General features: G+C 41.8%; 3 protein-coding genes across 5 annotated transcripts; all 3 read left to right on the top strand.

The window, feature by feature from the left end:
* The first annotated feature begins 3,926 nt into the window (after positions 1-3,926).
* On the top strand, positions 3,927-8,717 carry LOC142946915 (flavin-containing monooxygenase 5-like). 3 transcript variants are annotated; one of them, XM_076088543.1, is made up of 9 exons: positions 3,927-4,058; positions 4,417-4,605; positions 5,581-5,746; positions 5,863-6,005; positions 6,148-6,344; positions 6,870-7,005; positions 7,292-7,511; positions 7,986-8,058; positions 8,323-8,717. In XM_076088543.1, exons 1-9 carry the CDS (start codon positions 3,927-3,929, stop codon positions 8,678-8,680), a joined length of 1,614 nt encoding a protein of 537 aa, XP_075944658.1. In that variant the 3' UTR covers positions 8,681-8,717. The 3 variants fall into 3 exon arrangements, with proteins under 3 accessions (XP_075944658.1, XP_075944657.1, XP_075944656.1); XM_076088542.1 differs by having other exon boundaries at positions 7,986-8,061; positions 8,314-8,717; XM_076088541.1 differs by having other exon boundaries at positions 7,986-8,061; positions 8,311-8,717.
* Positions 8,718-9,933: 1,216 nt separating this feature from the next.
* Positions 9,934-16,917, top strand: LOC142946913 (flavin-containing monooxygenase 5-like). The gene is made up of 10 exons (XM_076088538.1): positions 9,934-9,991; positions 11,638-11,778; positions 11,865-12,053; positions 12,268-12,433; positions 12,746-12,888; positions 13,227-13,423; positions 14,079-14,226; positions 14,328-14,535; positions 15,450-15,522; positions 15,620-16,917. Exons 2-10 carry the CDS (start codon positions 11,647-11,649, stop codon positions 16,032-16,034), a joined length of 1,671 nt encoding a protein of 556 aa, XP_075944653.1. The 5' UTR covers positions 9,934-9,991; positions 11,638-11,646; the 3' UTR covers positions 16,035-16,917.
* Positions 16,918-18,965: 2,048 nt separating this feature from the next.
* LOC142946912 (flavin-containing monooxygenase 5-like) lies at positions 18,966-21,853 on the top strand. The gene is made up of 9 exons (XM_076088536.1): positions 18,966-19,098; positions 19,185-19,373; positions 19,522-19,687; positions 20,186-20,328; positions 20,432-20,628; positions 20,715-20,862; positions 20,964-21,171; positions 21,273-21,345; positions 21,439-21,853. Exons 1-9 carry the CDS (start codon positions 18,967-18,969, stop codon positions 21,851-21,853), a joined length of 1,671 nt encoding a protein of 556 aa, XP_075944651.1. The 5' UTR covers position 18,966.
* The last annotated feature ends 857 nt before the right edge of the window (positions 21,854-22,710 follow it).

Below are 22,710 nucleotides of genomic sequence, written 5' to 3'. Positions count from 1 at the left end.
AGCAGCATATATGTGTGAGTACAGCTGCAGCAGCATATAAGTGTGAGTACAGCCTGCAGCAGCATATACGTGTGAGTACAGCTGCAGCAGCATATACGTGTGAGTACAGCCTGCAGCAGCATATACGTGTGAGTACAGCCTGCAGCAGCATATACGTGTGAGTACAGCCTGCAGCAGCATATATGTGTGAGTACAGCTGCAGCAGCATATAAGTGTGAGTACAGCCTGCAGCAGCATATACGTGTGAGTACAGCCTGCAGCAGCATATACGTGTGAGTACAGCCTGCAGCAGCATATACGTGTGAGTACAGCCTGCAGCAGCATATACGTGTGAGTACAGCCTGCAGCAGCATATATGTGTGAGTACAGCTGCAGCAGCATATAAGTGTGAGTACAGCCTGCAGCAGCATATACGTGTGAGTACAGCTGCAGCAGCATATACGTGTGAGACTACCTTTATGCTCTTTTAACACAACAAAACTTTAGAAGAACAGGTAACCGTTATTAAAGAACAGCAATGTCAAGCACATCATATCATTAAGTAGTTCAAAACACTTGGAAAAGTTTGAGGAATTTGATCAGATTAAATTTACTGAATGTTTATTGCGCAATTCAAGAGAGATATTTTTGGCATTGCTGAACACTGCCGGAACAAAAAGTAGGGCTCTTTTATTGTTGAAGTCTAACAGATTGCTCTCACCTTCTCCAGTGCACCGATTTCAAGTCTTGGGCAGCTCCGATTAAATGCCAAACAGCATCTAAATTCACATGAACTGAGCTGTTGTTAATAGTCAGTTGAACCGGGTTGCAGGGGGAAGGGAGGAGCTATAACTTAATGCCATATACCTTTAACCTGGAAATGTTTTGTGAGGGAAAATGTTATTTACTTTCATAAGCCGTTTACTCTTTCACAGGGTTTGATGTGCATGTCAATGGTTAACTTTTCCCCTCAAAGCACATATTTTGACTTTTCACTATCACAGTCAGAACTGGCAGGTTTGGATCCAAACGCAGGAAAGACACTGATAAGAGGCAGCAAGTGTTCAATGATTTCAGGGCAAACAACTAACTCAGACTGAGGCAACTCTAAAAAGAAAGAACAAACCAGAACACAAAACACTGGGAAACTAACTCTGTAACAGGCTGGACTTTCTAAAACAAAGAGAGGGGAGCACTAAGACTATATACACAAGGGACTAATGACCTAATGAGGGAAAACACACAAAGACAGGAAGTGAACCAAACCAAAAATAATCCCAGACCATGAAAGTCACAGTAGGAAAAGCACAGATGTAAATAATTAATATTGATGGCTGAACTCCAATGAGCCCCATAAACCACGGAGATACAGCAAGGAAGCAGTGTGACTTTTGTGATCAGCTTTCCATAGGTTTACAACAAGTTTACACACATTAGTCAACTATAACTGACCGCACGTTCAAATGTTAGACGGACTTAATGGCGGACTGATATGTAGATAAATCCACGTTCTCTGATAAGTAACGTGTCAGAACTGCAGGTTCTGAAAAGTGTGATGGTAAATTTCCACTGTGTATCTTCTCCTGTTTTATTAGCTGACCACTCAGTGTTTTGACCCTTTTGTATCAACAAAGATAATCAATGTCAGACATAGTCAGCGAGGGTCCTCTCAGGTTGAGTAATATTGGATGTGTGTCTTAATCAGGGGCATGAAACTGTCAACTTAGGCCCTGTCCACACTACTCCGTTTTTACTCCGTATTTGCTACGTTTACACTGAGCGGCCACACTACGCCGGAGTTTTGGAGCACCCTAAACGGAGGAATCTGAAAACTCCGCCGAGGTTGGAGGTATTTGAGAACTCCGGGGTTGCGTTTGCGTGTGGACGGTCGGATACGGATGTGCTTAGAAAAAATTACGCCCACACCCGTGTTCGCTACTGGATTGGTTCTTGGCAACCATGACGTCTCCGTCCCTGATTCGTCACACTCACTATCACGTGACCCGTACCCGGAAGAAAACAAACTGGGCTACCAGCGATTCATTTCAACATGGATAACTAATTGTAAGCGTTGCTGCTAGCACAACAGCTACATGATGTTGCTGCTAGCACAACAGCTAGCAGCAGCTAGCAGCTGTTGTGCAGTAAAAGTCTGCATTTCTGTGGAGGTAGCAGCTGTTATTGGAGTGATTAGCGAGCGGCGTGACTGCACAGGTGTGTTAACTGGTTTATGTGGGAGTGCCTGAGGCAGATGTGTGGTAGGAGTGGCATTTCAGGACCCACGTAGAATAAACAGTTAATTCAAAACCAGTTAATTCAAAACCAGTTAATTCAAAACCAGTTAATTCAAAACCAGTTAATTCAAAACCAGTTAAACTCGCACACCTGTGCGGCATCAGCCCTATGGAGCAGCTCGTTGTTTTTAGATTCTAATGAGAAGACACGCTGCACTAACGTTTTACTTCTTCCGTTTGGTAGCCTTGAGAGACCTTAGTCTGTAAGTATGTATTTATGAAGCATGAAAAGATGTACGTAGATATATTCTATTCGCGTGTTTAGTATAACATTTGTGTTGTATTAAATGCTAATCGCGGTTAGCATTTCTCCATTGGCGGTAATGTTAAAATTAGCTTAGAAGCTAGCTAGGCGGACATGACGTTCAGAGCTACTAGTGAGAACAGACATCAACAACACGGAGGAAACGAGTGAGAGACCACATTGATGGACCTATAATTTAGAGAGAGAGAGAGAGAGAGAGAGAGAGAGAGACCCGCAGCACTGTAACTACGTCTGAAAAATAAAACTTTCCACGAACTGTCTGTTTGAGTTTATAGAGGGAGATTTTAGAGGAAGATCTTAAGTATCAAATACAACATTTCATTATTAAAGACTACTTTATTACTCTGTCGTATTTTATTTTTTTAAACTAAGCAAGCAATCCACTTCCTGTTTACACTGTCACTCGCATGCCCAGTGTACGTTAATGGTCACGTGCTGTCCGCCTTCGAAGGCTGCCATGTGGACGCAGATCAACTCGAGAATGATGCTGAAACTCCCGTGTGGACGGAGATTGTTTCTATTTGACAAATCTGCATCCAAGGAGAAACGGAGTAGTGTGGACAGGGCCTGATGCCCTGCCCTGTCAGCCAGCGCTTTATAGACTGGGAACACTGGGCCCAGGTGTTCCCAGTTCGCACTAATGATCAGAAACAGGTAAACAAACGACAGATTGGCAGGGAAGGGCAGAGGTCATCACACCTCCTGAATAACTCTTTCTAACTTGATCAGAAACAGGTAAACAAACGACAGATTGGCAGGGAAGGGCAGAGGTCATCACACCTCCTGAATAACTCTTTCTAACTTGATCAGAAACAGGTAAACAAACGACAGATTGGCAGGGAAGGGCAGAGGTCATCACACCTCCTGAATAACTCTTTCTAACTTGAATCTTGATAGCATCGCAACACGAGAGAACTTCTGTTTCCCAGCAGACATTTTGTTCTTTTCTCTGTTTTATTTTCTTAGCAGACAAATCACAGGAGGGAGTAATAATGTCAATGATTGACATGAACTTCTGGTATTTGTTACACCTGTGTAAATCTTCCTCTCTGAAAAAGGTGGATTCAATTTACACTACACATTTTTTTCTGGGCAGAAAAAAGATTATTGATCGAGCCATTGTTCTTTTAAAAGAAGATGACGCTTTAATCTTGTCTAGTACTCCTCTGTCTCATACTCAAATTAATCCCACTGTCCTTGATTGGCTCAAGCAACTTGAAAGGTCATCAGTCATCATCATGCAAATTAAAACCCGATGGGGTGTGAAAGACACTCAACATAAAGCTGCTTTCAAATCACACTGCGAAGCAGCACACACATTTCTTCTGTCTCCGACCTCTTTAACGCATCAGAGGTCCCGTTGCTGTCGGACGTTGTTCCTCTCCAGCATGGTTCAGAAGGTGGCAGTGATCGGCGCTGGGGTTTGTGGTCTGATCAGCATCAAGGCCTGTTTGGACGAAGGTCTGGAGCCCACCTGCTTTGAGAGCAGCCATGAAATTGGAGGTCTGTGGAGATTCAAGGTGAGCGAGAACGCTTTTATACCATTTTTATACCATGCGCTGAAGTCACACTGTTTTGACTTTTAGTGTATGAATATACACACAAATCTGACAGTAAATAAAATAGGATAAAACCTCTGTGGATCTCATGATGTTAAACGTATTGATGCTGAAAGAAAAACAAACACCAGAGCTGTCATTAGTTACTGAGAGGACTCACAATGTATTCGGGAGTTTGACCCTTTAATGGCATTTTCAACAGCTACCACTCTCTTTGGAAGATTGGTTTGCTTATACAGTATCACACAATATGGTAAATAACTGTTTATCATTTTAATTTATGATCATTTCAAGTCAAGTTTATATTGTCCCTCTGCAGGAGGAGCCAGAGCCTGGACGTGCCAACATCTATCAGTCGGTGGTCATCAACAGCTCCAAAGAGATGATGTCTCTCAGCGACTTCCCGGCTCCAGCTGAGCTCCCCAACAACATGCACCACTCTGAGGTGCTGCTGTACCTTCGCCTCTACGCTCAGGCCTTCAGACTGCTGCAGCACATACACTTCAAGGTCAGTGACCTTTAGGATTGTTTGTAAAGATGATAATAAGCCCATCTTTACGTTAAACATATATAGGCCTGCCCAACCGGTCGCTATAACAATAGTAACCACATTAATCCTTTAGCTCATGAGGACCGTAACAATGGTGGAAAATCTGCAATGAAAATATAGATTCTGGTTTTGGCAAATCTATACCGATGAATTTAGACTTTTTATTGGCTATTATTTTGAACCACTGGAATAATCCTTGATATGCTCCTGAAGGACAGGAAAACAATGAGCGCAGTACCTTTTTTATATATATATTTGAATGCATTAATACAGCCTTTTTTACAGAGTTTTGGGCTTTTAAGGGTAATATCACCCAAATGTAACACTTTACTTTAAATGCCAAGTTCAGTGTTTTTTAGCCATTTTCTCATGTTTTTGTGTCTAAGTGACTAATAAGGACAACGATTTTTGAAATTGTTGCAGTATTGACGGAGAACGCTGCAGCCGTCAGCTGCTAAACACGGCTGCGATGTCATGTAAAGTGCTTGTTTCTACCACTGATAGGCTCTGATTGTCATCATAAGTGTCTGACAACATGATGGAAACAACCTAATGTTGTCCACATTAGTCACTTAGACACAAAAACATGGGAATATAGGGTCCAGGTTGACAAATTAGAAGTTAGTCTTCAAGCCCCTATTTTTAGCTTTATAAGCACGACATAAACATTGAATAAATGGTTTATAACAGGCTATATTGTAGTTGTAAGCAGATGTGCTGTGAGCACCATAAGTGGAGGCTGATGTATGTAAACAGATAATAAAAGAAGCTATAGTAATACACATACATATATTAATTATATGAAATATGTCTCATATAAACATATATATATGATATCAATCCAGAATATTCAACTCTGTGTGTGTGTGTGTGTGTGTGTGTGTGTGTGTGTGTGTGTGTGTGTGTGTGTGTGTGTGTGCCTGTGTGCCTCAGACGTCTGTGGTCAGTGTGAGGCAGACCCCGGATTTTGCAGCGACAGGCCGGTGGGAGGTGGAGACAGAAAGGAGAGACGGTCGGAGGCAGACTGCTGTTTTTGATGCGGTGATGGTTTGTAGCGGACACTTCACCAAACCTCACCTGCCTCTCAGAGACTTCCCAGGTACCAGGAGTCATCATACACCCTGCAGCTGCTGCAGCTCCACACACTCACTGCTCTTCAATGGGGTACATACGGCTATGAATATATGTTTTCTTTCTATTCTTATTCCATCTCAGGTATTGAGAGCTTCAAAGGTAGATACTTCCACAGCTGGGATTATCGCAACGCTGAGGGTCTGCAAGGGAAAAGAGTGGTGGTGATCGGGATTGGGAACTCCGGAGGCGACATCGCTGTGGATATCAGTAGAGTTGCTGAGAAGGTACAGTTTTGTGTCTTTTTGAAATCTATCGTTGCTGTTCCATATTAAATAGCCGCTGCATGTGGCTGTACTTTGCGGTTAAAATGAATCTAAAGGCTGAGCACATGAATCTGAAGCCTCTACGTTGTGACCTGACCTGCAGGTGTTCCTCAGTACCAGGAGCGGAGCGTGGGTCATCAGCCGCTTGGGACAGGGGGGGCTCCCGGCTGACCTGGTTGGGACTTCTCGAGTGGATGCGATGATGCAGAAGCTCTTCCCCTCGTGGATCAACAGGATGGTGGAGAAGAAGATGGACGAAGCATTTGACCACAGACTGTATGGTCTGAAACCAAAACATGGGTAACAATGGCACTTAGTTGAGCAATTATTTCTAAGCATCAAAAGTCCAAATTCCTATCTAGCAGTGCTTCACGCAGTAATGTTCACTACACATCATAATGTGAAAGTATTGGCGGAGTGTACGACATGATTCACCTGCTGGGTCTAAAGTTAAAGTTTGGCCTGCAGGTGGCATCAGATGAGAGCTTAGAAGTGTCCAAATATGAAGTGCGACCACAATATAACTTGAGCAAAAATTTAATTTTCAGTTGTCTTATGTATCCATTTTATAATTTGTGCACGCAAGCACCACGTATAAAAGTTTCTTTACATATCTATTGTGTAACGGTTAAACGTTTGGCCTGATAATAGTGCTGGAAGACTGATTACGGGTGCAAAGGGTTCAAACACCAAAGAGAACAAATTCACTCTCTACTTCCTTGGTGAGAGTGTATGTACGTCTACACACAGAGTGTGTGTTTTTGTGCCTCTGAGACTTCTCATGTACTGAAGTTCCCTCACACAGCTCTGCTGTCCTTTTCTCAGTTTTTTCGCACAGATCCCTCTTGTGAATGACGAGCTGCCAGCTCGGATCATCTCGGGTCGGGTTCAGGTGAAACCAAATGTGAAGGAGTTCTGTGGATCCAGGGTGGTCCTGGTGGATGGGAGCATCATAGACAAGGTGTGTATTTGTACAATTCTTAGACTTCAATGTACATTCATTGTAAATATATATAATCGCATTCAAAACTGTGATGTCCATTTTTTTGGACTCTCCTCCCTTTTTGTTTTCTGCACACAGTACTTTGTTTCCTTGTGAATTACGGTCCGGTTATAAAAAATATAATAATCACAAAGAAATGAAATGCTGCTCTAACCTCTAAAGTGTGTGTGTGTGTGTGTGTGTGTGTGTGTGTGTGTGTGTGTGTGTGTGTGTGTGTGTGTGTGTGTCTGTGTGTGTCACACAGGTGGACATAGTGGTGTTTTCCACAGGGTACAACTACAGCTTCCCCTTCCTGCCCTCAGCTCTGCAGGCTAAACGTGGTGACAAGCTGCGTCTCTACAAGCACGTGTTCCCTCCTGCACTGACTAAGCCGACTCTGGCGGTGGTGGGCTTCATCCAAAGCTTCGGGGCGATCAACCCTCTAGCTGAGATGCAGGCCCGCTGGGTCACAAGAGTGTTTAAAGGTAAAGCACAGTGTTAAGCGGATAAAACAATGATAAAGATATACAAATAACTTTTAACTGAAACAGATTCAATGTGATGCTAATGCCGCTATATGACCTAAATACTCAAAGCGAGAAGATTGGCCATTTCTATACAGTGCTGGATATTCTTAGTGCCTGTCATTGAATCTGATTAAGGACTAAGCGGGGCAGACTTGCAGACTTTCCTGCAGGAAATTTGAGGTTTTCAAAAGGGAGTCTGGCAGCTGCATCTTTAAAACACAAAGTGGTGACGCTCGTGGAAACACTACCGCTTTTGTCCACAGGGGCCGCAAAAATCCCCACAAAATGAAAGTTCCTTATAGTAAAACGAAGTATGTTTGTTGACCTGTTAAAGAGGGCCCAGGGTCTCCAGGACCCCAAATAGAACATCAGCGTTAAGCTCACTGTTAAAATAATGTATCTGTGTGTGTGACTGATTATTTTTTCATGCAGGCTTAACCACCCTCCCATCAGAAGAGACCATGATGAAGGAAATTGAAAAAGACACAGCAGCTATTCATCAGAGGTAGGAAATATGTGTGAGTTGTATCCAAATTAAGATGTTGAGATGATCACAAATAATCCATTTCACTTTTCATAATGGGCCACCAAAGTTCTCCTGCACGCTTGGCACAACCTTGCCGCTAGATGGCGCCAAATCATACACACTAGAACTTAAAATGTCTCTCTTTCAACGTCACATTTGTTTTGTTTGCTTTATTTCCCATATAAGAACCGCTGTTTTTAATGTGTTATAATGTTTTTGTTTTTGTTTTTTTACCTGTGTTAGAAAGTGTAACCCCCACCAGGTGAACTACATCCCTTACCTGGACTCTCTGGCAGAGCAGGTGGGGGTTAAACCAAATATACTGTGGCTCTTGCTGACGGACCCCAGACTGGCTCTGCAGGTTTTGCTGGGTCCCTGTACTTCTTACCAGTATCGTCTGACTGGACCGGGCCAGTGGGCCGGAGCCCGTCAGGCCATTCTCACTCAGTGGGAGCGGGTGCATCAGCCTTTCAGGACCAGAGTGGTACCAGAACCAGAGACCAGACCCTCGTCTAGACGGAGCATCATTGTGATTGTTTCAGGTGCAGCGCTACTGTGCTCCTTCTTCTCTCCTCTGGCATTCTTCAGACCTCCTCAGTAAGACGGAGTGGTTGTTTACATTAATGATGGAAACAGACGGCAACACATTCTCTTTATCAAAGTGCTTTAGGCAGAGCATGTTTTTAGACTGTACTAATTTAACAATTTGAATGAGAAATAAAGTCTTAAAAAATTAACATGCTCGTTTTGGCTAACTCTGTACAGCATACAACGTACTGAATGTATGAAAGCTGCTAACAAGTGACTAAATAAGACGATTAAATGTTATCATGCAAATTAGTCTGTTCGCGTCTTACTTCTGCAAATTGCATTCAGGCTTCAAAAATCCTAAAAGATGTGTTCATTTGTGAAGATTATTTTGCTAAAACAAAACTTGTGAATGTCATAAACGTTTGTTTTAATCTTTTTGTCATCATTTTGCTTTTCATTTTAGTCATTTTGTTTTGTTTTGGTAATTTCCCGTCTCCCGTAGTTTTGTGTCTCTTTGTGACTTCCCAACCAAAACAATGTTTGCAGTAACTTCAAACAGAGGCTCATGCTCAGGGCCCCCGAACCTGTTTGGCCCCTGAGCCTGTGGACCCACTCGGTATCCGTCCTATACAGTAGAATCATAATGCTGTCAGTCTTTACTCTCGCATTGGCTTTTTTACAGTCTAACAATAAATCATTCGACTTGTTTGTAGAAGCAAAAGTTACTGTTAAACAGCAACGTCTTCTGTGGTTCCATTTGCTGCACAGTTTAAGTGTCAAGCTGATACAAAACCAGCAGCGGATACATTCCAACGCTTGTATTGATTAACTACCCTACAGAGGCCAATGGATCCGGAGGTAACCTCCACTGCGTTCAAGTTGAAGGAAAAGAAGAGACACCACAGACTATTGTTTTTCCTACAAGATGAATGTTGCATTTCACCTAAATGCGTGTCGCCCAGACTGGACAGGACACGCTCCTCAGACACTTAGGTAAAGTTAGAAAGATATTGTAACCGTCTACCTCACTACGGTTACAGGGAGGTATCGTTTGTATTTTAGCAACGTTTCGTTAACGATTTATTGAACCGGGAAGTCCGAATCTGTCAATATCTTTCTAACTTTACCTAACCTCCTCAGACACGGTTACATCTATGCCCCAAACAGCCTCCAAGGTGGATTTTGACTCGACATAAAGTGAGTTATTTTCGTGCAGTGTGTTTCCCTTTGCACCAGTAAGGACCCACCCGCTGCTGTCAGCGGCTCAAGGGTCACGTTAAGATCCTACATATGTGCACCATCCCGTCACTCTCACTTCCGCCCACCGCAGAGACTACGTGCAGCACGAGCAAATACGTCTCCCTCTAACAATCACAAACAGGTAAAACACAGTTAGTGCAGAAACAGATTGTAACTTTGTGAGCGCATGTATGTTTAGAGTTGTGGTAAAACCGAGATGTGGTCTAAATGCTCACGTTAAACGTCTTGTTGTTGCGCCCTTGCAGAGTTCAGAGTCGCACTAAACAACAAAGTTTAGTTTGTTAGTTATTCTGATAAATTGAAAATAAATGATACATTTCCGGGTATCATGTTGGTGCACGACTATAATTAGAGAATTTAGAATGAGAACATACCGGTAACGGTACAAATTACTGTCCAAATCTATAGTATTTTAACTTGTATTGACGTCTTCCGCGACTGGATTTACAGGTTACGTAACTCCCTCCCTCAGGAAAACTGTTACGTTGAATCGGGATTATTTGGCAATGGTGTTGTTTTTGGAAACTTTCATGGCGATAAAGCCACATTGTATTGACTATTAAGAAGAAGCTGCATTTCATGGCTACACGCATTACTAGAATAAATCATTTTATTTAATGTATTTTATCACCATCGCGACCTTAGATGTAACCGTGTCTGAGGAGCGTGTCCTGTCCAGTCTGGGCGACACGCATTTAGGTGAAATGCAACATTCATCTTGTAGGAAAAACAATAGTCTGTGGTGTCTCTTCTTTTCCTTCAACATGAACGCAGTGGAGGTTACCTCCGGATCCATTGGCCTCTGTAGGGTAGTTAATCAATACAAGCGTTGGAATGTATCCCTCTTATAATTTGCTTATACTTTTACTTCTGTGAAGCCTTCAGAGTACACACCTGTCATATCACTGGATATTGTTCATATTTTATTAATTTGAGTTTAGCCTATATAAACAATGTCATGACTCACTAAATACACAGGGTGGCGCTGCTGGTTTTGTATCAGCTTGACACTTAAACTGTGCAGCAAATGGAACCACAACCTTATATATATATAGATATATATATATATTTATATATATATATATATATATATATATATATATATATTTATATATATATATATATATATATAGATATCTATATATATATATATCTATATATATATATATATCTATGGTGCCATCATCTAACTGATTTCATGTGAATGCAGCATTTGAAATCTCTGCCTGTGGCTACATATTAACTCATGTTGAACTTTAATTTTGGTACATTCTGAAGTTTGTGGCACAGATCCAACATTTAGAGAGCTAGAGGGCAGATAGGATCCCCCTGTTTGAAAAAATAAACATGAACCTCTTATTTGCATTTTTCAGACAGCTATAGTCATTAATGTGTGATGTGTATGTTTATGTATTTCCATATTTGTAGTGTATTATGGGTTTTATGATACTGAAAGCTGTAATGGCCCAACTAGGTACAAGGGTTGTGGATAAACTCTGTGCAGCGCTACATCGTCCTTGTCTGATGCGAGTGTCCAAGGACAGAGGATGTTGTCAGCTGTACCGATTGTAAAACCCTCTGAGGCAAATTTGTGATTTTGAGCTATGCAAATGAATTGAATTGAATCCTAATCAACCCGCTTAAGTAGGAAACAAAAGTAGGAAAACCCCTTGGTCCACTTCCTGTTGTGTGCAGCCCCATGAATGCATCTTATCAGGTTTACAGGTGAAATATTTTTCAGTCTGATCTGGTTTAAATCCTTCACAGAGCTGAAGTATGACTCGTCGTGTGGCGGTGATTGGAGGAGGTAGCTCAGGTCTGGCCTGCATCAAGTGCTGTCTGGATGAGGGGCTGGAGCCCGTCTGCTTTGAAAGCAGCAATGACATCGGTGGTCTGTGGAGGTTCAAGGTGGGTCTCACTATGTGCAGGATCTCATAATTCCACAGTTTGTTTAACAAGTTAGGATGGTCATTGGTCTGGGGACTCTATTGCAGGAGAATCCAGAGCCAGACAGGGCCAGCATCTACCACTCTGTCATCATCAACACCTCCAAGGAGATGATGTGTTTCAGTGACTTACCCATCCCTGCACACTACCCCAACTACATGCACAACTCCCTCATCATGGACTACTTTCGGATTTTCGCTGACCGCTTCCAGCTCACCAAGCACATACGCTTCAATGTGAGGATGTTTCACTCTCTGCCTTTCTAGAGTTTGATTTCTCTGTACCTGAAAGCATGCAACATTCTCACCTTGGCCTCAAATGTAAAATATTTTTTAGTGCAAGACAAAAAAAAACAGTTAAAAAGATCATACTCGCCTAACGTAAAAGTCTGTGTTAGCTCTTTGTGCTGTTATCAGCCAATTTATCTGTTTGTGCCTCTCTGTCGTTCAGACCAAAGTCTTGCAGGTGAAGCAGAGATCAGATTTTTCTCGTTCAGGCCAGTGGGACGTTGAGACGGAGAACAAGGACGGCGAAAAGGAGAAACACATCTTTGACGCTGTGATGATCTGTATCGGACATCACTGCCACCCCAACCTGCCGCTGCACGACTTCCCAGGTACCATTTATGGGCTGTAAATATCCCTCAGTTTACTCAAGGACAGGTAGTGCTGATAGCGCTCCAGCAATATGAAGAGGAAAACCTTTGACACAGTCTAAATAGCCTCTAATGGCAACCCTGTACAATGTGATTATGTAATACTTTATCAACAGAAAGCAGCAATTGATAGGTTCAGTGTAATGTACTCAACCATGGCCTAGATTACATTCTAAGGGCAAAGCTGCAATGTCAATCAAGTACAGATTAAAATCCTCTTTTAGCAAAAATGAATGACGCTTTGTCCATTGTCTTTTTTTTTTTTTTTTTCAGGAATCGACACTTTCAAGGGAAAGTTCTTCCACAGCCGAGACTACAAGACTCCAGAGGAGTGGAGACATAAAAAGGTGGTCGTGATTGGAATAGGAAACTCTGGAGGAGACATCGCGGTGGAACTGAGCAGAGTCACCAAGCAGGTTGGGATGAGTCCCATTACAGACAAATAAAACAAGGTGTTGAATAAATCCACAGTGTAGCCATGAACCCAATAATCCGAAAGTTAAATCGAACATGAATGCACCCAATATAACCATGAATTCATTGTACAACTGCAGTAAGTACCGTAAATATAAAAGATATAAAATACATTTTTGGTTATGTTACATGTAACAGAGCCACATAAATTAGTCCACTTTTTAAATCCTACCTTTCTGAATATCATTTTAAATACTAAGATTTTGCAAACTATTGATATTAGTCAAAGATTTCTCTCGTACCATCAGAATGACTGACTACTGTGTCTTCCCTTTCTCAGCTTTATCTGAGCACTCGGAGAGGAGCCTGGATTCTGAACCGAGTCGGGGACAACGGGCTGCCCCTTGATCTGCTTTTCAACAGGCTGTTTGATTTTGTGAAGAGCATCCTTCCCTTTAATCTGTTCAGTGGTCTAGGAGAGAGCCAGCTCAACCGAAGATTTGATCACGCTCTGTACAATCTTAAGCCAAAGCACAGGTACTGCGTTTGCATCTGCTTTTTTTTCACAATTGTATATATATGACAGTGATAGCATAGCTTGACTCTGCAGATGGGATGCGTCCAAAATTCCACACTAACATGCTATCTAGTACGCTAAAAGCAATATGTGAGATTTTTTTCATATGTTGGAAACTTCAGTGTGAAACCAATAGTACGCAAATTGCGATACGATTTCCAGTGAAATATTACAGTATGCAAACACTGGATACATTCTACTGTTTATCCACACAAAGGTATGTTGAACGATAGTACACATATTGAGTATATAGGGATGCAGCAAGACTAGAAATCGCAGAGAAAAGACACTCCCTATAACTCCAGAACTTGCACGACAATTTCCACGTTTTTAAGTTTTCTTCAGTATCGGAGTAATCCAGTGGCAGCCATCTGTACATCCAAGGAATAACTGCAAATACGAACTGCTAATAACTAATTCGGTATGTTTGTAATGGGGCCAATTTGCCGAAATGTAAACAAATTTAGGCACAAAAAACTGTTCTCAGTTCTACACGTAATATCATGATATTCAAATAATAAAAGTAATTTATTGCAGTATTCCTCGACGTGATTGATAACGGTATCCATCAAATTGTTGTAACACAACTAACCAGTGTAACTATATGAATCTCAGGTTGTTCAGCCAACATCCCACAGTGAACGATGAGCTTCCCAACCGCATCCTATCTGGAACGGTTCAGGTGAAACCCAACATCCGCAGGTTTCAGGGGTCCAGTGTGGAGTTTGATGATGGAAGTGTTGTTGAAGATGTCGACCTGGTGGTAGGTTTAAATATTTAAAGTGTGTGTTCACCCACACACACACAGCAGTATAGTTGGCCTGTAGTGTGTGTGTGACTGAGAGGAGTCCCCCTGTCTTGCAGGTGTTTGCCACAGGTTACAGGTTTTCCTTTCCATTCCTGGCCTCACAAGTGGTCTCAGTGTCCGAGAACAAAGCCTCTCTGTACAAGTACGTGTTTCCTCCTGAGTTGGACCGCCCCACGCTGGCTATCATCGGTCTAGTGCAGCCACTGGGAGCCATTATGCCCATCTCTGAGATGCAGGCCAGGTGGGCCACACGTGTCTTTAAAGGTAACACATGAGCAATTTTTTATCATCACTGTCTTTTTACAGAAGTATTTTGAATTTAAAGAGTAACTAAACCCCCAAGTTTTGGCTGAATTGAGCCTCAAAATACAAAATAAATGCCTCTTGAATGTGGGTGTGTGGATGACGCACTGTTGTTGTTGAATTTTACTCATTTAGCTGCAGGCTAGTTAGCTAGTTAGCTTGCTAATTCCACCATGCTTTCATGCTACCATTACAGAACACTAAACAGCACCACATGAACTGCTGGGCTTGGTCTACGTTACAAAGCACAATTATTGAGACTGACACTTAGAGAGCGAAACCTCAGCTCAAGTCTCCAAAACACATTTTCTGCTTTGCACCCAATTTGCAATTCAATATGGCACTTTTTGCAACAACCTGCACATGGTCACTTGTTTGCCATTTCACAATATTGCCATTCATAATGCCACAACCTTGGACCAATTGTCCAAACTGCTATATTGCTTCATTGTCAACTCCTCAATCAGAATGTCAGAACTATAAAAAGGACAAAGAAGAGAAAAGAATCCAGCAACATTAGTTGCATCTGGACATTTAGACGTAACAACATTTTCATTAACGCTACATAATTCTCTTCAAATCATACTATTTACAGACTGACCAATCACTATATTTTTGTTTTTTTCTCAAGAACTGAAAGACAAATGCGTAGCGGTGCAAAGGGTTTGAATGTTCAATGAGGAACAGCAGGCAGCAATAGCTTTTGGCTCAGAGATATGTTGCACTGATTTGTTGTCGTCTTGTTTAAACGGTATTATTTTAGTATAATTAAAGTACCCTTTCAATTAGATTATGCTAATTGGAAAAAAAGTAGTTTGGTTTAGTTACTCTTTAAGAGGACAAACTACTATGTCTCAATGTCTCCTTTCAAACAGGCTGCATCAAGCTTCCCTCAGTGCCTTCCATGCTAAAAGATGTGCAATGCAAGCAGGAGACGATGGCTGAAAGGTACTGCAGTGGATTCACTCAACTTTTTTATTTCTTGCATGTTTCGGATCTAAAAAGCCACCAAATCTTGTATTGCACAACATGCTCTCTTTTCCAGGTATGTCGCCAGTCAGAGACACACCATCCAGGTTGACTACATCACCTACATGGATGAGATAGCAGAGCTGGTGGGAGTTCGACCCAGCCTGCTGAGGCTGCTGCTGACCGATCCCAGGCTGGGACTGAATCTGATGCTCGGCCCCTGCACGCCGTACCAGTACCGTCTCAGAGGACCAGGGAAGTGGGCTGGAGCCCGTCAGGCCATCTTCACTCAGTGGGAGAGAGTGGCTCAACCCATGCAGACCAGGCCCTGTGATGATCCCAAACCCCAGAGATCGTTGAAGTGGCCTCTGATTCTGGCAGCAGCTGCTGTGGGCTCGGCGGCCTACGTCAACAGGAACAACCTTCCAGCTTTCCTACAGGATCCCACTGCACTGTTTGACAAGATAAAAGGTTACTTGCCTGCACAGTGATGTGCAAGTCGTGCTTGTTCCACTCGTAGATATATGCTAATCTTTTAACACATTTATCATGCATGTTTTCAGTTTTTACACTATACTACCCCAACTCTGGAAATGAACAATATACTAAGTGAAACATTTTGGGGGTCTGTTTTTATGACGTTTTTAATTTGCATTAAATATATTATGGGGAAAAAGTAATTTCAACAATGGTAAAATATTTATTCAATTCAATTCATTTTTGTACAGCCCAAAATCACAAGTTACAAATTTGCCTCAGAGGGCTTTACAATCTGTACACATACGACATCCTCTGTCCCGGAACCCTCACATCGGAACAGGAAGAACTCCCCCAAAAAAAACCTTTAACGGGGGGAAAAAGAGGAAGAGACCTGTGGGAGAGCAACAGAGAGGGATCCCTCTCCCAGGATGGACAGAAGTGTAATAGATGTCATTTATTTATTATTTGGGGTGACCGTGGCTCACTGGGTTAAGAGGGTTGTCTGGGAACCTGGAAGGTCAACGGTTCGATCCTCGACTGGGACGTGTCACGTGTCGAAGTGTACCTGAGCAATACACTGAACCCCCGGGCGCCTGTCATTGGCAGCCCACTGCTCCCTATATACAGGGATGGGTCAAATGCAGAGACAAATTTCCCCCTTAAAGGGATCAATATAGTATAATAAATTAAATTAAAATTATGGCTTCATTTGCAATACCTAAACATGAAGGATGGCTGACATTGATGCTACCCTTTAATGTTTTGGTTTGGTTTTATTACCAGTTCTTTGTATTAACATGAATGTTTAAGATTGCTTTTTACAGAATGGTTTGTGTGTGTATATAAAGTTTTAAACCAAAAACTAATGTACAGTCCATGGTTGTATGAATAAACAGTTTGATCCCATTTGAGTTGTGTGCATATATTTGACATTTTAAAAGATAATTTTGCAATTCAAGAAAGTTGCAGTTTGTCGTTGTACCATTACGATTTGTTCAACGTACGTCACCAATACCAACATGGCCGTTACCTTGACTAACTAGATGGCTTGGTAACTTAGCTATGTTCCATTCACAAATGTAACGTTATCTTAACTGACCTGTCTTATCCAAAGATGATTCTTCATTTTTGTCCAGGCCATTTTCATTAGTTTTTTTAAATGATTCTGTTGAACCACAATTCAAAAGCAATGTCTGATTTTCATTAGTTCATTTTCAGTAAATCTTTATTTATTATTACTTTTGTCAGTTTCAAGTTATTTCAGTGACCATTGTGGGGTTTTCTTTCGTGTGTATCTGCTGAGCAAAGGATTAGCTAGAAAAGCATAGTAGCTAGCATACTGCAAAATGCAAACAGGATGTATTGGGGCATACTACATCATTTTCTGGCATACTAAATAGTATGGTAGTGTGGGTATTGGAACTCACACCATGTAGTGCCACAAGCGAGTGGAGCTAACTACAGTCAGACTCTGAATAAGGCTTTTTCAGGTGACCAAAACTGTTTCCATTAACCTTCAATAAACTTAAAACACACTGTGAAAGGGTTAAAGTTCAAAGGCGAACAGGTGATCCACTCAATGACAGGATAATTATGTGCTAAAGGTTATTCCTTTGACTAATCTGCACATTTGCAACAGTGAGCTTTCTGGTTTTTGCATCTCAGTCGGTAAGTGATTTGGATGGTTTTAATGGAAAAATTGGATTTGGTTGATTTAGTTTTTTTAATGCCCACAAGTGTCAGTTTTGTTTCTCATCAGTTGTTGGGGTGAAACAGCTTATTCCACGCTCAAGTTGACACAAAGTTTACAGATTTTTCTGTATTGGATTTGATGCATTGGGAAACCAAGTTAGGTTTTACTTTGCCTTTCTCTGATGATTTGGATATTTTATTTTGCATATTTTATTTCAATCTTATGAGTTTTTCTTTGCGATACTTACCCCAAATGATCATTATCTTTCATCCGTGCGATTGGACAGAACTTTGATTTTAATTACTTTTTACATCCAGAAATATATGTTCCGTGAACACACTTTCATGATATATGTAAGATTAGTTTATTACATTTCTGTGTCAGCTGCCATGTACAAAAAAACATGAATCTCATACAAGGAAAGGAGTTGTGTTGTACCACATTTAGCTTCTAGCTCATTTACACAAACTGTAATTTATTTTGTGTTTAATGTGACATTAACAAACAAATTAAAGTGTATATGCTGCATGTGTTGTTTGCCTAAATAGAATAGATATGAATAGTTACAATGATAATATAATTATTAGGGATAATAGATGAACAGAGGACTTTTTAGATTGTTAGAATAGCTTCAAGACACATTTTGTAAAAGCAAAGTTGGGTTGTTCTGAGGACATGAACCAGCATTTGAAATCTCTGCCTGTGGCTACATATTAACTCGTGTTGAACTTTGATTTTGGTACATTCTGAAGTTTGTGGCACAGATCCAACATTTAGAGAGCTAGAGGGCAGATAGGATTCCACTGATTGAAAGAATAAACATGAACCTCTTATTTGCATTTTTCAGACAACTATAGTCATTATTGTGTGATGTGTATGTTTATGTCTTTCCATATTTGTAGTGTATTATGGGTTTTATGATACTGAAAGCTGTAATGGCCCAACTAGGTACAACGGTTGTGGATAAACTCTGTGCAGCGCTACATCGTCCTTGTCTGATGCGAGTGTCCAAGGACAGAGGATGTTGTCAGCTGTACCGATTGTAAAACCCTCTGAGGCAAATTTGTGATTTTGAGCTATGCAAATGAATTGAATTGAATCCTAATCAACCCGCTTAAGTAGGAAACAAAAGTAGGAAAACCCCTTGGTCCACTTCCTGTTGTGTGCAGCCCCATGAATGCATCTTATCAGGTTTACAGGTGAAATATTTTTCAGTCTGATCTGGTTTAAATCCTTCACAGAGCTGAAGTATGACTCGTCGTGTGGCGGTGATTGGAGGAGGTAGCTCAGGTCTGGCCTGCATCAAGTGCTGTCTGGATGAGGGGCTGGAGCCCGTCTGCTTTGAAAGCAGCAATGACATCGGTGGTCTGTGGAGGTTCAAGGTGGGTCTCACTATGTGCAGGATCTCATAATTCCACAGTTTGTTTAACAAGTTAGGATGGTCATTGGTCTGGGGACTCTATTGCAGGAGAATCCAGAGCCAGACAGGGCCAGCATCTACCACTCTGTCATCATCAACACCTCCAAGGAGATGATGTGTTTCAGTGACTTTCCCATCCCTGCACACTACCCCAACTACATGCACAACTCCCTCATCATGGACTACTTTCGGTTGTTTGCTGACCGCTTCCAGCTCACCAAGCACATACGCTTCAATGTGAGGATGCTTACCGAAAAAGATGTTACTCTGTCCATGAAATGATGCCTTGTGTTTCACCCAGATCTCAAACGTAAAGTGTTGCAGAATAAGATGACAGACAGCTGAATGTATTGTCAGCAGCTGGTTGTGCCTCTCTGTCGTTCAGACCAAAGTCTTGCAGGTGAAGCAAAGATCAGATTTTTCTCGTTCGGGCCAGTGGGACGTTGAGACGGAGAACAAGGACGGCGAAAAGGAAAAACACATCTTTGACGCTGTGATGATCTGTATCGGACATCACTGCCACCCCAACCTGCCGCTGCACGACTTCCCAGGTACCATTTACGGGGTAAACCTGTCCACTTCCTGCTGTTTTATCATGTGACCCCTTGAAATGAAGCCATACTTGTAACCCCTTTGCTTAAAAATGTCGATGGTTTGTTACCCAAACAGTGACTGTCCACTCTTAACTCCTATAGTTTCATTATGAATAAGTGTTAGAGGTCTGAAATATTCACTATTTTAAACAAATCTGAGTAAGTAAGTAGGTTTTCTTCTTACCTATCCCATTATCGCTGAAGGAGAAGTTGTCCAATGTAACTATTTACATAGTGTCTGAAACAATCTATTTTAGGTTTCTGGTGTTGTTGAATGTCTTTTTTAAATGTTTAAATTTAAAAAGTGTTTCATATAATATATTTGAAACTAGACCAGTAGATTAAGCAGCCGAAGCACAGAGGCATTTATTCATTTATTAAAAGACTTTGGACAAAATGAAAGTCTACCAATGAAAAAACATGTAATGCATTTGATCTGATTGTGACAAATCTAAGGAATCGACACTTTCAAGGGAAAGTTCTTCCACAGCCGAGACTACAAGACTCCAGAGGAGTGGAGACATAAAAAGGTGGTCGTGATTGGAATAGGAAACTCTGGAGGAGACATCGCGGTGGAACTGAGCAGAGTCACCAAGCAGGTTGGGATGTTGTGGATCGTCAGACACACACACACCATGAGACTTTGATGTCTTCCCTTTGACACAGTGCTGGCATGATGATTCATGCATCTTATATTTACAGCTGTATCTAAGCACTCGGAGGGGAGCCTGGATCTTTAATCGAGTTTCATTTAACGGTCTTCCCCGTGATATATTCAACACAAGGATGAGTTATTTTGTGCGCCAAATCCTTCCCTTTGGATTAAAGTGCAGCGTGGCAGAGAAAAAACTCAGCCAAAGATTTGATCACAGTCTGTACAACTTGAAGCCAAAGCACAGGTATGGCAGCAACAGCGTATAGCTCAGTGAAATACTTCCGTACTATGTGCTGCAGTATTACTTATCATTGTGAATATGAATCTCAGGTTGTTCAGCCAACATCCCACAGTGAACGATGAGCTTCCCAACCGCATCCTATCTGGAACGGTTCAGGTGAAACCCAACATCCGCAGGTTTCAGGGGTCCAGTGTGGAGTTTGATGATGGAAGTGTTGTTGAAGATGTCGACCTGGTGGTAGGTTTAAATATTTAAAGTGTGTGTTCACCCACACACACACAGCAGTATAGTTGGCCTGTAGTGTGTGTGTGACTGAGAGGAGTCCCCCTGTCTTGCAGGTGTTTGCCACAGGTTACAGGTTTTCCTTTCCATTCCTGGCCTCACAAGTGGTCTCAGTGTCCGAGAACAAAGCCTCTCTGTACAAGTACATGTTTCCTCCTGAGTTGGACCGCCCCACGCTGGCTATCATCGGCCTAGTGCAGCCACTGGGAGCCATTATGCCCATCTCTGAGATGCAGGCCAGGTGGGCCACACGTGTCTTAAAAGGTACTCTTTAAAAACAAAACAAAAAGTATTCTATACTAACTTCCTTGACAGAAATACATTAAATATGAGAATTCACTCACCACAGCTCTCGTTATGAACAGGCTGCATCAAGCTTCCCTCAGTGGCTTCCATGCTAAAAGATGTCCAGTGCAAGCAGGAGACGATGGCTAAAAGGTAGGATTGTGGATTTTCTTAGCTTCATGTTTGTCTATTTCGGATCTAAAAAGCCACCAAATCTTGTATTGCTCAACATGGTCTGTTTTCCAGGTATGTCGCCAGTCAGAGACACACCATCCAGGTTGACTACATCACCTACATGGATGAGATAGCAGAGCTGGTGGGAGTTCGACCCAGCCTGCTGAGGCTGCTGCTGACCGATCCCAGGCTGGGACTGAATCTGATGCTCGGCCCCTGCACGCCGTACCAGTACCGTCTCAGAGGACCAGGGAAGTGGGCTGGAGCCCGTCAGGCCATCTTCACTCAGTGGGAGAGAGTGGCTCAACCCATGCAGACCAGGCCCTGTGATGATCCCAAACCCCAGAGATCGTTGAAGTGGCCTCTGATTCTGGCAGCTGCTGCTGTGGGCTCGGCGGCCTACGTCAACAGGAACAACCTTCCAGCTTTCCTACAGGATCCCACTGCACTGTTTGACAAGATAAAAGGTTACTTGCCTGCGCAGTGATGTGCAAGTCATATAATCAATTCATAATAATGCTATAAAAAAAAATCTAAATAGATAATGCTCAGCTGGCTGTCTTAATGTAAACACACTCCTTTTAACTTAACGCAACTCACATTAAGACTGCATTCATTAAAAATGCTTTAATAGACAACATTTAAAACTGTTAGTTATCGTCACCTATAGCCCTGCTAACCATTTGTACAAGTATTTTCTCAATGAAACTTCGTTGATTGTACATGCACAGATGCTGTGTATGTGTGTAATCCCCAGCTGAAAATGATTCTATTCTGTTTGAATGAACAAAGGCATGTTACTCAAGTAAAAGTACTTTAAAATTGTCCCCAAGCACAGTATAAGCAAAAATAGAAAACGTTGCACAGTTTCTATTCCACTGTGACTCCATTGCCAAGCCGTCCTTGAACTAGGATAATGTACATTGGTGAATGATGCCACCCGATGGCAGCTTCAGAATCCAGCTCATGTTCGGCTTGAAAAGTCTGTATGAAACGATGTAGTCCTGTGTCTCTGCATCCTCTCATGGTATTAAGGACCGCCCTCTGGGATCTCTTTGAATCTCATGTTGTCAAAGTCTGTAATATTTTGTAATAAGTATTATTTTAAACAATGACATGGGTAAATTGTGTGGTAGAATCAAGACATGAAATTAAAAATCAAAAATGAGAGCAGGACAAATTGTTTAATTGTATGATTTTTTTGTTGCATTGTGAATTATTGTTTATTTAACTGAAATTAGGAAAGGTGAGCAGAGAAGCGGAGACACTGACACAAGATGTCCGTTTCAGCACATTTACATCATCATCAATAAGTTCATTAATGGCGTTTTGGATGTAAAGATA

The sequence above is a fragment of the Anarhichas minor genome, unplaced genomic scaffold (genome assembly GCF_050575085.1).
Source record: "Anarhichas minor isolate MPS153535 unplaced genomic scaffold, ASM5057508v1 ptg000010l, whole genome shotgun sequence".
NCBI lineage: Eukaryota > Metazoa > Chordata > Actinopteri > Perciformes > Anarhichadidae > Anarhichas > Anarhichas minor.
Note: the sequence above shows the minus strand (reverse complement) of the source record. Positions and strands in the feature narration are given on the sequence as shown.

Coding starts and splice junctions, on each gene's coding strand:
- LOC142946915 (XM_076088541.1), top strand. CDS start 3,927: ATGGTTCAGAAGGTGGCAGTGATCGGCGCTGGGGTTTGTGGTCTGATC. Junction 7,006..7,291: donor ATGGGAGCATCATAGACAAG/GTGTGTATTTGT, acceptor TGTGTCACACAG/GTGGACATAGTGGTGTTTTC. Junction 8,062..8,310: donor GCAGCTATTCATCAGAGGTA/GGAAATATGTGT, acceptor TTTTTGTTTTTT/TACCTGTGTTAGAAAGTGTA.
- LOC142946912 (XM_076088536.1), top strand. CDS start 18,967: ATGACTCGTCGTGTGGCGGTGATTGGAGGAGGTAGCTCAGGTCTGGCC. Junction 21,172..21,272: donor GGCCACACGTGTCTTAAAAG/GTACTCTTTAAA, acceptor CGTTATGAACAG/GCTGCATCAAGCTTCCCTCA. Junction 21,346..21,438: donor CAGGAGACGATGGCTAAAAG/GTAGGATTGTGG, acceptor TCTGTTTTCCAG/GTATGTCGCCAGTCAGAGAC.
- LOC142946913 (XM_076088538.1), top strand. CDS start 11,647: ATGACTCGTCGTGTGGCGGTGATTGGAGGAGGTAGCTCAGGTCTGGCC. Junction 11,779..11,864: donor GTGGTCTGTGGAGGTTCAAG/GTGGGTCTCACT, acceptor ACTCTATTGCAG/GAGAATCCAGAGCCAGACAG. Junction 14,536..15,449: donor GGCCACACGTGTCTTTAAAG/GTAACACATGAG, acceptor CCTTTCAAACAG/GCTGCATCAAGCTTCCCTCA.